The sequence below is a fragment of the Crocodylus siamensis genome, chromosome 5 (genome assembly GCF_052110815.1).
Source record: "Crocodylus siamensis isolate JL-2025a chromosome 5, ASM5211081v1, whole genome shotgun sequence".
NCBI lineage: Eukaryota > Metazoa > Chordata > Crocodylia > Crocodylidae > Crocodylus > Crocodylus siamensis.
Window position 1 is genome coordinate 35399424 of NC_143399.1, and position 12527 is coordinate 35411950.

The 12527-nt window shown below is 45.8% G+C and overlaps 1 protein-coding gene across 5 annotated transcripts in view; it reads right to left on the reverse strand.

Annotated features, from left to right (window-relative positions):
- The window catches only part of DPYD (dihydropyrimidine dehydrogenase), a 685692-nt gene that overhangs the window by 233159 nt on the left and 440006 nt on the right, over positions 1-12527 (reverse strand). For all 5 annotated transcript variants that reach the window (XM_090050053.1, XM_090050052.1, XM_090050055.1 and 2 more), the window contains one exon: positions 678-842. In XM_090050053.1, the coding sequence (XP_089906179.1) occupies positions 678-842 (165 nt within the window). The remainder of the gene's footprint in view (positions 1-677; positions 843-12527) is intronic.

The following is a 12527-nucleotide window of genomic DNA, read 5'->3' on the forward strand; positions in this document are numbered from 1 at the left end:
GTGGCAGCTGCAAGGGACAGTGGAGCCACTGAATTTTCCCAAGCATGTCCTGGTATGGCTGGCATAGAGACCTTTTCTGCTGCAAGGTAAGTCACCTAGGGGATATTCTCTGCAGCCCACATGTGGGGACAGGCAAAACCCATCACAACTGGATGTACTTCACTTGAATTGTTCTTCCTTTTTTGAAGAAGCCAATTTTTAATTGTTCAGGATAATCAGAATAATCTTTTGAATCTGGCCTAAGAATAAAAAGGAATAGAAATTCCTTTTACAACTGAATTATTTCACAAAATGGTATACAACAGTATACAAAGCTACAGCATAACTATTTTGGATTCTGGATTAGATTTACAATAACATCTGGTTAGTAATTCTTCCTATGATCACCTCTTTCCTACATACTGCAATATTAATGCAAAACTCAGTTCAACAAAACCAGTATTAATGCTTCTCTTTTTTCCCCTTGTCTGTTTGTGCTGTATCTGCATAGCATTCATTTAAGTGAGCTTGCTATTGTAAAGATTGTTTGGATGAGTTCTTAAGTTTTTCAGAGCTTTACATCAGCAAAGCAATTGGCAGGTTCTTTAATAAAATATTACCTCTATTAATATTTATGACTCTCTAAACTGGATATTTTAAATAAATATACATTCTTCTTATATTTGAGTTGTACTTACACGGTCGGGAAAGTCAGCTTTCAGTTCACTGATACTTCTACACCAATATGCTGCTGTTTTCTCACTGATAAGCTCAATGTTTAGGAAAGAGCCTTGACCAGGGCCATACAGAGGGCCTGAAGTAAGTCCACGTATAATCCTTGGAGAAACATTGGTAACAATGTCCTGAAAAAACAGTACAAAACTCTTTTACTTTTTTTTAGAGCATCTGCATATGTTGTATGTATGTATGTTGCCATATAAGGATGCAAGGACAACCATTTATTTAAAAGCACATTTCTATCTGTAAAATTATCTACAGTATTGTTGTAGGTAACTTGTAAGATTATTATAACCAACAAAGATTACAGAAAGGTCACCTTAATATCCCATACAAAGCAAAGGAGCAGTTGGCATGTCAGAATGGGATTTTAAACAAAAACAGTGTGCTGAGCTACATATAGCTTACTGTTAATGAATACCAAGCACAGGGGTATGTCTGAAACCACCCCTTTCTCCAGAGCTAGGAAGTCTGAGTCAGATGCGGGTAGGCACTAGGGCTGTGCAAAACGGCACCATTCTGTTTTGATGGACCAGTGTTTCGTTTCGATTCAAAACTGCTGTTCCGTTTCGTTAAAACAGTTTAGCTCATAGACTATAATGTGGAGGCTCAAAACAGCCTATAGCTTTGTAATTTCTAGCCTGATCTGGATACATCTTGCAGGAATGGTAGCCCCTTCTGAGGGGGTGAAGCCTGCCAAGTTTCAAGGAGATAGGTGCAGGGAACTGCACCTCAAAGCCTTGAAAGCAACTTGTGTCACGTGTATGTGTTAAGCCACAGTGGGGTTAAAACAGCAGGCTTGCTAGCCCCTGCTGAAGCCACAAACCCTGCCAGCTGTCAAGGAGACAGGTGCAGGGGCTTCTGGATTGTGGGGCCCTGCACTCTGGCTGCTGACAGGCAAAATTTGTGACATGGGTGCTTGTGCAACTGACTGTGTCTGTCTTAGGGCACAGGGTGTTGAAAACTGCAGGCCTCCTAGGCCCTGCTGTGGCCACAAAGCCTGCCAGCTGTCAAGGAGATGGGTGCAGGGGGAGTCTGGGTTGTGGGGCCCTGCACCTCTAGCGGCTGACAGGCAAAACTAAAACACACAGCTCTGTAACTGACACCAAGGCAGAAAGCAGGGCAGTTCAAACCATGCTGTCTTTTATGCAGTTTTTCCATCCCTCCCCCAGAGCACTGGGATTGGAAGAGACCTCAGGAAAGGATGACAGTCTCTGGCGAGCTACACGTTCAATAATGAGAGCAGTCCTTCCCCCCACCCCCCTCCTTTCTCCCACCCTCTCCTTACTTTAGTTTCTGTTTCCCTGCAGGCAAGCCCATCTTGAGCTTTGAAACTCAAAACGTTTAAAAAATTTCAAAATGTTTCGACTTGCCTCATTTTGTTTCAAAACTGCTTCAAAGCTCTCCATTTCATTTGGATTTTGCTGTTTCAAGCTTGAAACAACTCAAAACAGTGTCAAAATGAAACTTCTGGCAAAATTTTGCAAAGCTCTAGTAGGCACCTTCATCCACTCTGGATCCAGAGCAAGAACTCCTGTTCTGAGGGTAGGTTCTAACATCTATTTTTTAAAAAACAAAGTAGGAGGCCTCACTGTTTTCTGCTATGATGTGCCTGGAAGAGGCAATGGAATTAAGTGCGCCAGCATCCACCTGCTGCATCATAATCCAATGGTTGCAGCATTCACTCAAAAGGGGATGACCCAAGTTCATTTCTTTCTTTAGCCTGAGAGGGTTCAAAATGATCTCTCGCACCTTCCAGGACAGTGCCCTAAATACTAGGCTATGAGTTGGTCTTGGTATGGATACTCCCCACCCTTTCTGCTGGAATCTGGCCAATGCACAGTTAATAACTCAAGATCTATCTGGGCACTCAACAGGAAAGGGGGAGTCTTAGGGTCCAGCTCTTTTCCCCAGGACTGCTTAAACATTTTATCTCATTTAACATAATGAATGCAATCACAGGAACAGGGACTGGATCCCAGGTTTTCCTCCTTTGAGATGTAGGCTATTAGTCATGCTCCCTCACTTACTAGCCCCATGAATCCTCATTTCTTCTCTTTCTTTTTTTCTGCATACATCAACAGAAGGAATGGAGAGTGTCCCATCCAACCTAACCTAACAAGGAATCTCAGTTTATAGCCTATTCTCTCCCCTGTAAAAAGAACTGCAACTTTTTTGAGCAGATCTGTGGCTCAAGTATTGGACTTGTAAGTCACCTCAAGAACACCAGTGAGCTGCGGTAGAGATCATCTTCAAATTGAGGGATTGCTGCTGCCGTCGCCAAATGAGTAAAATAACTCATTATATCTATGCTAGTTAGGTATAATGTATACAGGTATAAAATAGTAATACTTCTTCTGTGTCCTACATCTTTATATTGCTTCCTGCATTGAGAATTCACAGTCTTTTTGACCTGAGTTATTGCAGCCTGTGACAGAGTAGACACCATTGCATATGAGTGTATAAGAAGACTATTATATAGATTCCACGGCTAGAGACAGACATTACACATAAACCATTTTAAGTGATCAGAAACTGGCTTAAGCCTGTAATAGAACAGATGTTCAGTGCACATAAACCAGTCTGAAAATGGCCGAAACTGGTTTAAGATAAACCTGGTTGACTGCAGCATCAGACTTAACTGATTTGGCTAAAACTGGTTTATGCAATGTCTATCCCAGACCCCTTGCTGGTTTAAGTTAAATCAGAGTCCCCCGGCATCCCAGCATGCACTCTGGGCTGGGTAGGGCTCTCTGTTCCACAGCAGGGCTGGCCCCTCCCCTCTGCTCCCTGTCTGGAGCTCAGCACAGACTTGCAGGCACAGCAGGATCTGCTGGCTTCCCCGTGCCCCCCTCTCCTTCCTTTACCACTCACTGCTTAAGAAGAAATCAGTTCTTCCTCTGCTACAGCAGGGACCATAGCCAGCATGTGGAGAGGTATCTGTGTGTGTGTATATCGCTCCAATTTCACAGTGATAGGCAGACAGAACAGTGACTACTTAGGGCCTTTGGAGCTAATCAACAGGTCAGCCAGTAAGATATTTAAGAAGTTTGAAGTAGTGTAGAGAGAGGCTATTGTTTTGCTAATCAGGTGATAAAGACTGTTATCAAGCCCCATCCCAGCTGGCTTGCTTGCCTGTCAGTTTGCTGCAGACAGTATAACAAAGCAGGGAGAGAGATTGAAAAGCTCCGTATCATCAACAGATGCATGCACTGCACAACCCCCCTTGCCTCAGAGTCCTAGCCTGGGGCAGAGGGCTAGCAACACTCCTGCCCCTTGAGCAGCCAGTGGGGAAAAGCCTGGTACTGTGCAGGCAGACATCCCTAATGAGAGAGTCCTGCCAGGTCCTGGCCACACACCCCTTAGCTTAGGCTCCCTGCAGAAGGGAAGGGAGGGCTGCTTTAGCACCCTCTGGCTTTTAGTCTAAACCACTGAAGGCATGCCCTTGAATTTCCTCAGTCCAGAGAGAATGTCCAGTTTCAAACCATTTTAGCCTAGCCAGGTTGGACTAACATGCAAAGATTGAATCAATTCAGGCTCAGGCTTTTTGAATGTCTGTTCCTAGCCCAGTTCTGCAACTGTATGCACAAGGGCATAGGCCTGTTTCCTACTAGAGACCAAACGCTAAGCCTCATGCTCTTACATCAATGTCAAGGTAAGTCTATATGAAAGTACAACGTATAATGGCAGGACCAAAGTCCTATACTGCAAAAGAAAAACACTGATGCACTGGTGCCACTGAAACCAAAAACTTGTTTTTAAGGATAGGATAAAAATAAATCAATCAAATGGATCCAATGTTATAAAATATAATTTTTTCTGAGATTACAATAATATTATCAAACAATTTTACAACAGGCATTAAACAAATAAAAAAAAGAAAATAACTTGTTCAGTAAGAATAATTAAGATCCATTTCACAACTGCTTTTATATTTATATAAAAAAACCAAACAAACTGTAATATTCTGACATTATTTAAAGCTTGGGAAACATGCATGGAAAAATGTTTCTTTTGCCAATTTCTAATTAAAAATAATTTTGAGTGAAGGTCATTTAGTTAAGGATTTATCAGAATTATTTGTTTAAGTACCCCTCCTCACCATCTTGTCATTTCTAGTGAGATAACATGAACCCCCATTAGTACATAGCAATTAAGGTCAATTTACATATTTTAATTAAGAACCATCCCATATAAAACAATTAGGGTAATAGGCATACTAACTGGATTTCATAACATTTGGATGTTTTTCCAACTAGATAGACAGGAAACCTTAATTAGCATTAATTAGTGCTGATCTGCATATGTTTGATAAGGCATACCCTTGCCACAAAAGATTATTTATTCCCGAATCTGCCAAATGCTACAGTAGCGGAGGATAAAGGGACTTTTCTTCACATTGTATGTAAATTCTTGGTAATTTTCATTTGTTTATGATTTTCATTTGTTTACTTTAAAATAAATATGCAGAAATACTTTATATGCATAATTATGTACAAACACATATATAGAAATGATACCAAGTAATTTTCACTAGTTAATCTATTACCAGGCCTATAATAATCCTTTAAACTTGAAATACAGTATCACATTTAATCTTCCTATTATATTTTGTCTTGTACTGCAAAGACGCTGCATTTAACATAACAGCGCAATTTCATTTTCATTGAAATTTGTTCAGTGCATCCTCTGAAAATAAGCAAGTCAAAAACAGAACTGCAAAAATTATAGCTCACAGAAAGGAACCACAAGCATATAAATGTGGTACACTTTGTATTTTTCTCCTCCTCTCCCCACCTCTCGAGCACCGAAAAATAACAACTTTCATTATTTTCCTATTGAATTACCTCCAAAAAGGCCAATGCTCTGAACACCTGTATTGTCACATCATCCAACAAGAGAATAGATGCCAAGTCACTGAACCTTGCATGTGGACAGCACCCCAGAGAGAAAAGGATCTTGAGTTATGCAATTCACCATGGCCTGGGCCTGCAGAAACTGGCTTATCACTTTACTATGGATCTTTTTGTTATCTGTTTTTACAAGACTGACAAGTTGCAGCTATGGAATAGATCCTTCTCAAGTGCTTTTGGCTCTCACCAGGCAAGACCAATGTTCTTTTAAGCTTCCTAAGACTAAAAAGAGGCACTGCTGCTGGCTTTGGGCTTGAGTTTCCCAAGATTAAGCAGAGGCAGTGACTCTCCCAAAAATCAGAGTGTGGTATCATCTCTGGCTTTTGGTTTCTAGCTCTCTGTCATGATGCATGTCATCTGCCCAAGACTCCCTTCTGACAACAGAGACCCTGATATGCAGCTGCCAAGGCTGTGTGTTTGGTGCTGACTCCCAGTAGCTGAAACATACCCTTTTCCCCACATTTTCAGTCTTTGAGGACTGTACTTTAACCGTATAGCTTTCCAGAGCAGGGGTCAGCAGGTCAGCAATGTTTTCTAGTAACAAGGCAGAATAACCCAGCTTGGGTCCAAGGAAGGGCAGCACTGGGACCCAGCTGGCACCACTGCTTCTCCCTATGGTCTGGCATGGGCCCCACTACCCAATTCCAGTTAAGTGAGGTGCAGGCAAAGCCCACTGTCAAACATTGCTTGAAATCCCCATTATGTGGGCTAGACCCAATGTCTCTGCAGGATGGATACTGTCTACAGGCCAGAGGTTTCCAATCCATTTTCTAGGGTCATGTAGCTAAGGGTTCCAGAACCAAATCACTCTTTATTTAAGCTAGTATAAGGTATACAGATTTAGATACCTCCTGCACCCAACAACATCTAAACATCTTCCTTCGCCCACTGTCATGCATGTTTGGAGGATTTGGTCAGAGTTTTGTGCAGCATCCATTAACCCTCATTGGAACTGCCTCACTGCCTTCCCTCTGAATCATGGGGTCTCTCCTTCAACCAGCTTCCTTTATTTGGCTGCAATGGACAATTCCTGTTCTAAGAACTATCCTTTTGTTCCTTCTCCTATTCAGGTTTCTTTCTCCAAGATTCCCTGAGTTTTAAAACTAGCACTAACACCTGTTTTCTTATTCCTGTTTCTGGGAAAATTTCATTCTATTAAGGCTCCAAGCTCCTTCCCCACCTCCAAGAAGTTCAAGAAGACTGGGTTTAACCTAGCACTGGCTTTTTGCTGTCCTCAAGTAGTAATGACTGACCTGGACAGACATGTTTGCACTAACCCCTCCTCTCCTTACCACAAAAACTATGAAACAGACCTTATGGGCGCATCTACATGAGATGATACTGTGCAGCCATTACTGCATATTTATTTAGTACTTTCTAATACAAGTACTAAATAAATGAGCAGTAATCAGAGTTACTGTGCAGTAGTGCCGACGAGCACCTTTCTGGTGATGCTACTGCACAGTAGGGCTGGGCAAAGCTTCCACTTAATATTTGATTTGACAAATATTCAACATATTCAACCTTGAAAAGTGAAAGTCGAGTCGAATAGCAGCTGGTCTAATAGCTGTTGAATCAAATACCGGAAGTTGAATATTAACAGTGTGAGTCAAATATTCAACAAGGGTCAAATATTTGACTTGCCTATACTGGATTCTCTGTGGAGGGAAAAAAAAGGAAAGTAAGCGGAGGGAGGGGGAGAGGGGGAAGGAGTACTTTCATGACGGACATGTGTGGCTGGCCAGTGACCTGTCAGCATTCTCTGAGGTCCCTTCCAATCCCAGTGCTCTGGGGGAGGGCCAGAGAAAATGCATAAAAGGCAGCAGTTTTTCAGCTCCCTGCTTTCTGCCTTGGGGTCAGTTTCTGAGCCACTGGTGTTCTCCAGCACCTCTGCGTCAGACCACGAGGCTGGAAGCCCTGATCTTCAACAGATTCCCTGCTTGCAACGCTAGCAACAGGGATTTCTGAGAACTTGATGCTTTTATTTTATAACTACTTTTCATATTAGTTTACGCTTATATTGGATAGGGTTAGTAGTAGCCTAGGATCTATTCTATATATAGGAATTTAGTTTTATATATTTTTTTTTTATACATCATTCATTCTTTCCACCACACCAACGCTTCTCAATATATTATCTACACACACAAACACATTTACGTAACATCCAGAAATCTAATCCATGGCTCACAGCACACTTAGAGGTTCCAGTTTACATGCAAAGGCACACATTATGAAGTGGGGTGGAAAGGCATGTGACCTCACTGACCAGCCTGCAAGAAGGAGAGCAAGGGGGGTTGCAAGCGGAAGAGCTGCAGTTTCTCCCCCCACTAAACTCAGACGCAGCCTCTTTTCTCCCGCTACAAGGGATGAGGCTGCTACAAGCAGTAAAGAGAGGGGAGCAGCAGTGCCACCAGAGCCACTGCCTGTGCCTGAGACTCTCGCATGTCCAGACACAGCAGCCACAACCTCTCCCACCATCACTGCAACCAGCACAGCAGCGCCCCCACCCCTGTGTCACTGCCTATGCTGAGCCTCCCAGTGCCAGAAGAAGAGCTGGTGCTGGATCTGGATCTCAGTGCCCTGGCAAGGGAAGTTCTGGGGAAGGAGGGGGAATCAGTCGAGTTTGTGCTCGACACCCCTCAGGTTTTTTCCTTTCAAGCCACGAGGTCTTTCCCAGAAGGCACTTCAGAAGGTGCCTCTGTACAGGGGAAGGCAAGCAGCTCAGCTGAGTCCGCTCTTTCTCTTGCTGTGCCTCTGACTGCTGAAGAGCGGGAGAGTTCAGCAGCATCCATAGATGCACCTGCACGCCAGAGGGAAAGGCCTAGTACTAGCATGGTCTGGGATCATTATGAGCTGGCAGATGATCCTGCGTTTGCCATCTGTGTGCACTGCCGAGCCAAAGATCAGCCAGGGCAAGGGAACAAAGCACATGACCACCTCAGGGATGCTGAATCATCTCCGCGGGTACCACCCCTTTGCCACAGAAATGGCCCCCGCTCACTCCACAGCCCCCGTCCCCCCACAGCAGAGGCAGGGCACCCTGCAACACTGGGGGCAAAAGGGACCAGTTGCAAATGCGAGCAAGGTCATCCAGACCACTGGGGAGATGCTTGCTCTGGATGGCCAGCCCTTCACCTTTGTTGCGCGGCCAGGGTTCAGGCGGCTCCTGGCACTGCTGGCTCCATCCTACCAGGCGCCCGCACGTACCACCTTCAGCAGGATGGTGGTGCCTTCCCTATATGAAGCACTTGAGGGAGGAGCTGCACAAGGCAAGTCTGCAGGTGATCATACACTTCACCTCGGACATCTGGAGCAGCCGGAGCGGAGATAATGCGTACCTCTCCCTCAAACGGCACTGGTGTGACCAGTCAGGCCGGCGGTGAGCTTTCCTTCACACCAAGGTGATGGATGAATCCCACACAGCAGCAGAGGTAAGGGGGGCCATGAACTGCATGGTGCAAGGGTGGCTGGGCATTGGGCAGGCTGAGCTCACCCTCAGCTTCATGGGGCCAACAATGGGGCCAATATGGTCAAGGCAGACCGTGATGCCAACTTTGCTGGTATTCGCTGTGTGGCACACAATTTACATCTGATTGTGAGGGATGCCTTGGAGGGCGACAAGGCTGCTGGTGATGGTGCCAGCAACACCAGCAGGCTCGTTTCCAGATGCAGGAAGGTGGCAGGCTACTTCCACCACAGCATCAAGGGGGGCAAGATGCTGCGGGACAAACAAGAAGAGCTAAATGTCCCGCAGCACAGAATCATCCAGGACGTGGAGACTCGGTGGAGATCGAGAGGCTGGTGGAGCAACAGAAGGCCATCCATGAGCTGGCCTTGCTTGGGGAGATTGGGATCAGCGGCCCCCTGACCAAAGCTGAGTGGGATGCCATCTCCCAGACCTTGCTGGTCCTCAAGCCCTTCCTCAAGGCCACTGAGACCCTCAGTGCTGCTGATGCCTTCCTCAGCCAGGTGGTCCCCATAGTGAAGGAGCTCCACAGCCAAACGGAGAGCTTCTTGGGGGCCAATGTTCCTGGCTGGGGCAGGCCACTTTCACCAGATGTGCAGGCACTGGTGAGGAGGCTGAAGGAGGGCCTTAGGAAAAGGCTTGACCCCTTGGGGTCCAACACAGTGCATATGCTGGCCACCATCTGTGACGCAAGGGTGAAGGGCACCATATGTGGCAGCGAGACACTGAGTCACTGGAGGGAGGTACTTATGAAGAAAGTGACAGAGGCAGAATGGCAGAGGTGGGGGGAAGTGGAACAGGGGGATCCACTGCCTGAACCCAGCCTGCCATCCACAAGCCAGTCTTCCCTTCCACCACAGGCACTGCCAATATGGGCTAAGGCTATGGCAAACATCAGGGGTCCAGACCCACCTGACCCTAGGATCAGGCAGATAGCCCTCACACCGTGGTGTCTGCCTATCTTGCTGAGCCTGTGGAGCCCCTGGACTGTGACCCCTTGGCCTACTGGGCAACCTTCAGCCCGATGTGGCTGGATCTGACCACAATTACCTGGGAATACCTGTTCTGTCCACCAACCAGCGTGCCAAGCGAGAGGGTGTTCAGCATGGCTGCGGATGTTGTGACACCCCGCCGTGCCTGCTTAGATCCTGGTTTCAGGGAGCAGCTGTTGTTCCTCAAGGTGAACCTCCCGTTGCTGGGGCTCCCCAAGCGCCAGGTGCAGATGGAGCAAATGCCACCCTCCTCGCTCCATCTGGATCATGAGTTTTGTCTGTCAGCAGCCTAAGGTGCAGTTTCCCCCAAACCCCTGTACCTATCTCTGTGAAAGTTGGCAGGCTTTGTGGGCTCCTCAGGGACTAGCAAGCCTGCAGTTTTGAGCTCCCTGTGGCTTTCCACACAGAAGTCACAGGAGGTTCTCTCTCAAGAATTTGGGGTGCTGTTTCTCTGAACCCCCTGAACCTATCTTGTTGAAACTTGGCACACTTTGTGGGCTCCTCAGGAGCTACACTACCATTCCTGCAAGTTTCATCAAGATCAGACAAGAAATGCCAAAGTTATAGCCTGCTTTGACCTCCCCATTATAGTCTATGGGGAAGTCGAAGCAGCTTGAATATTCGACTAAGCTTCGACCTCGAGTCAAAGCGGACCTGCTTCAACTCAAAGCGGACGGCAAATTGAAGTGGGACACAGTTTAATATTCGACATGGCTGTTGAATTGAATATTACCTGCTCTGCACAGCCTTACTGCACAGCAGCCTTATAATATTGTGCAGTAGCATATTAACACTGTCTGTGCTGTGACAAATTACTGAGAAGTATTTTTCAGCTACTGAGCAGCCAACGTCTCATGTAGATATACCTCATGTAAAAAGAAAGCCATAAAGAGTAAGGCCACTTGCAATTTAAACTGGAATTCAAAACTTGCACACAGGTGGAGTGTGTGAGTCCTCATACATGTAAAATAAAATCAAGAAGATAATAGAAATTAGCCACCTCAGTGGAATAAATGTACAATATTTATATAGAACTGCCCACATCACCACCTTCCTTCTACCACTTTTTCTCTGATAAAAAAAGTCAGGAGGGAACATGGGACAGATCATAGAAGTAGGGTTGGAAGGGACCTTGTAGATCTTCAAGTCTGACCCCCTGCCAGGGCAGGAGAAAAACTGGGCTCAAATGATCCCAGCTAGGTAGACATCCAGCCTCCTCTTAAAGACCCCCAGGGTAGGAGCCAGCACCACTTCCTTTGGAAGTTGGTTCCAGATCCTAGCTGCCCTGACTGTGAAGTAGTTCTTACAGATGTCTCAAGGTCACCAGTTCTATGCTGGTTTTCAGTCTACCTCTTTTTTTTTTTTTTTTAAAGTTTCACCTCTTTCAGTTACCACAGTGGTTTAAATGACAACATATATTATCACCTATGCTAGTTAAAGCCCTAATTTATTTGGGCATAAAATTGTGCTTTTAACCAAGTTATCTTTAAAAAAAAAAGTCTCTTCCAAAAACAAAAGCTCAGATCAGGACAAGGGAGATAATCTCAATCCTACAGCACTTAGAGAGTGTGACGGAGCACCTTATATTGCTTTGCTCCAACCTGGCACTTTCTTCTGGTTGTGAGAGAGGTACAGATAAACATCAGTACCCAATTTTCCCCCTTTCATAAAGCTTCAAGAAAAAACAGGTAATTACCCTGCCCTATAAACACCTTTTGCTGCTACCTTATGGAAAGGAGCATGTGAAAATGGTATCAGAACACATAAATTTAAATATCATATCAGATTTCAAATTTTAGATGACCCCAAATCATTAAGTTCTATACATGAAAAATTATAGATTTGCTATAATTTTCCACATTATATAGACTCTAATTACTGCTGAGTATCTTATATTTGTCTCCAGTACCACTGTGGCCGCAAGGCAAGTGGCAGGAGCTCAGGCAGGTTGACCCCCCGCCCCTTGCCCCCTACTAATGCCTGCACTCCCAGGCCCCAGCCCTCCTGATTCTGGCTCCAGCTCTGGCCTGGAGCATGGAGCACATGGTGGCAGCAGCAGCTGTACCTCTAACCCCTGGGGCTTGAGCTGGAATCACAGCTGGAGCCACAGGAGCTCCCCTGGTATGGTACAGTTTCCCTTGTGCCTCCTCCCTGCACTGCTTTGTCTCCCCTTGGCTACCCCCACTTCCCTGCACTGTGTGGTCTCCTCCACACTGTAACCCCTGCACTGCTTGGTCTTCCCTAAACTCTGCCCCATGGCACCACATAGTCTTTCCCATGCTTCCCCTGGCACTGTGCAGGCTCTCCTGTGCTGCCCCTCCCTGCACCACATGTTCTCCCCTTTGCTTCCCCTCCCTGCACTTTGCAGTTGCCCCCAGACCCTCTCCCACAATATGAACCACCCTGGCTCTGGCCAAGTAGCAGTGTCAATGACTC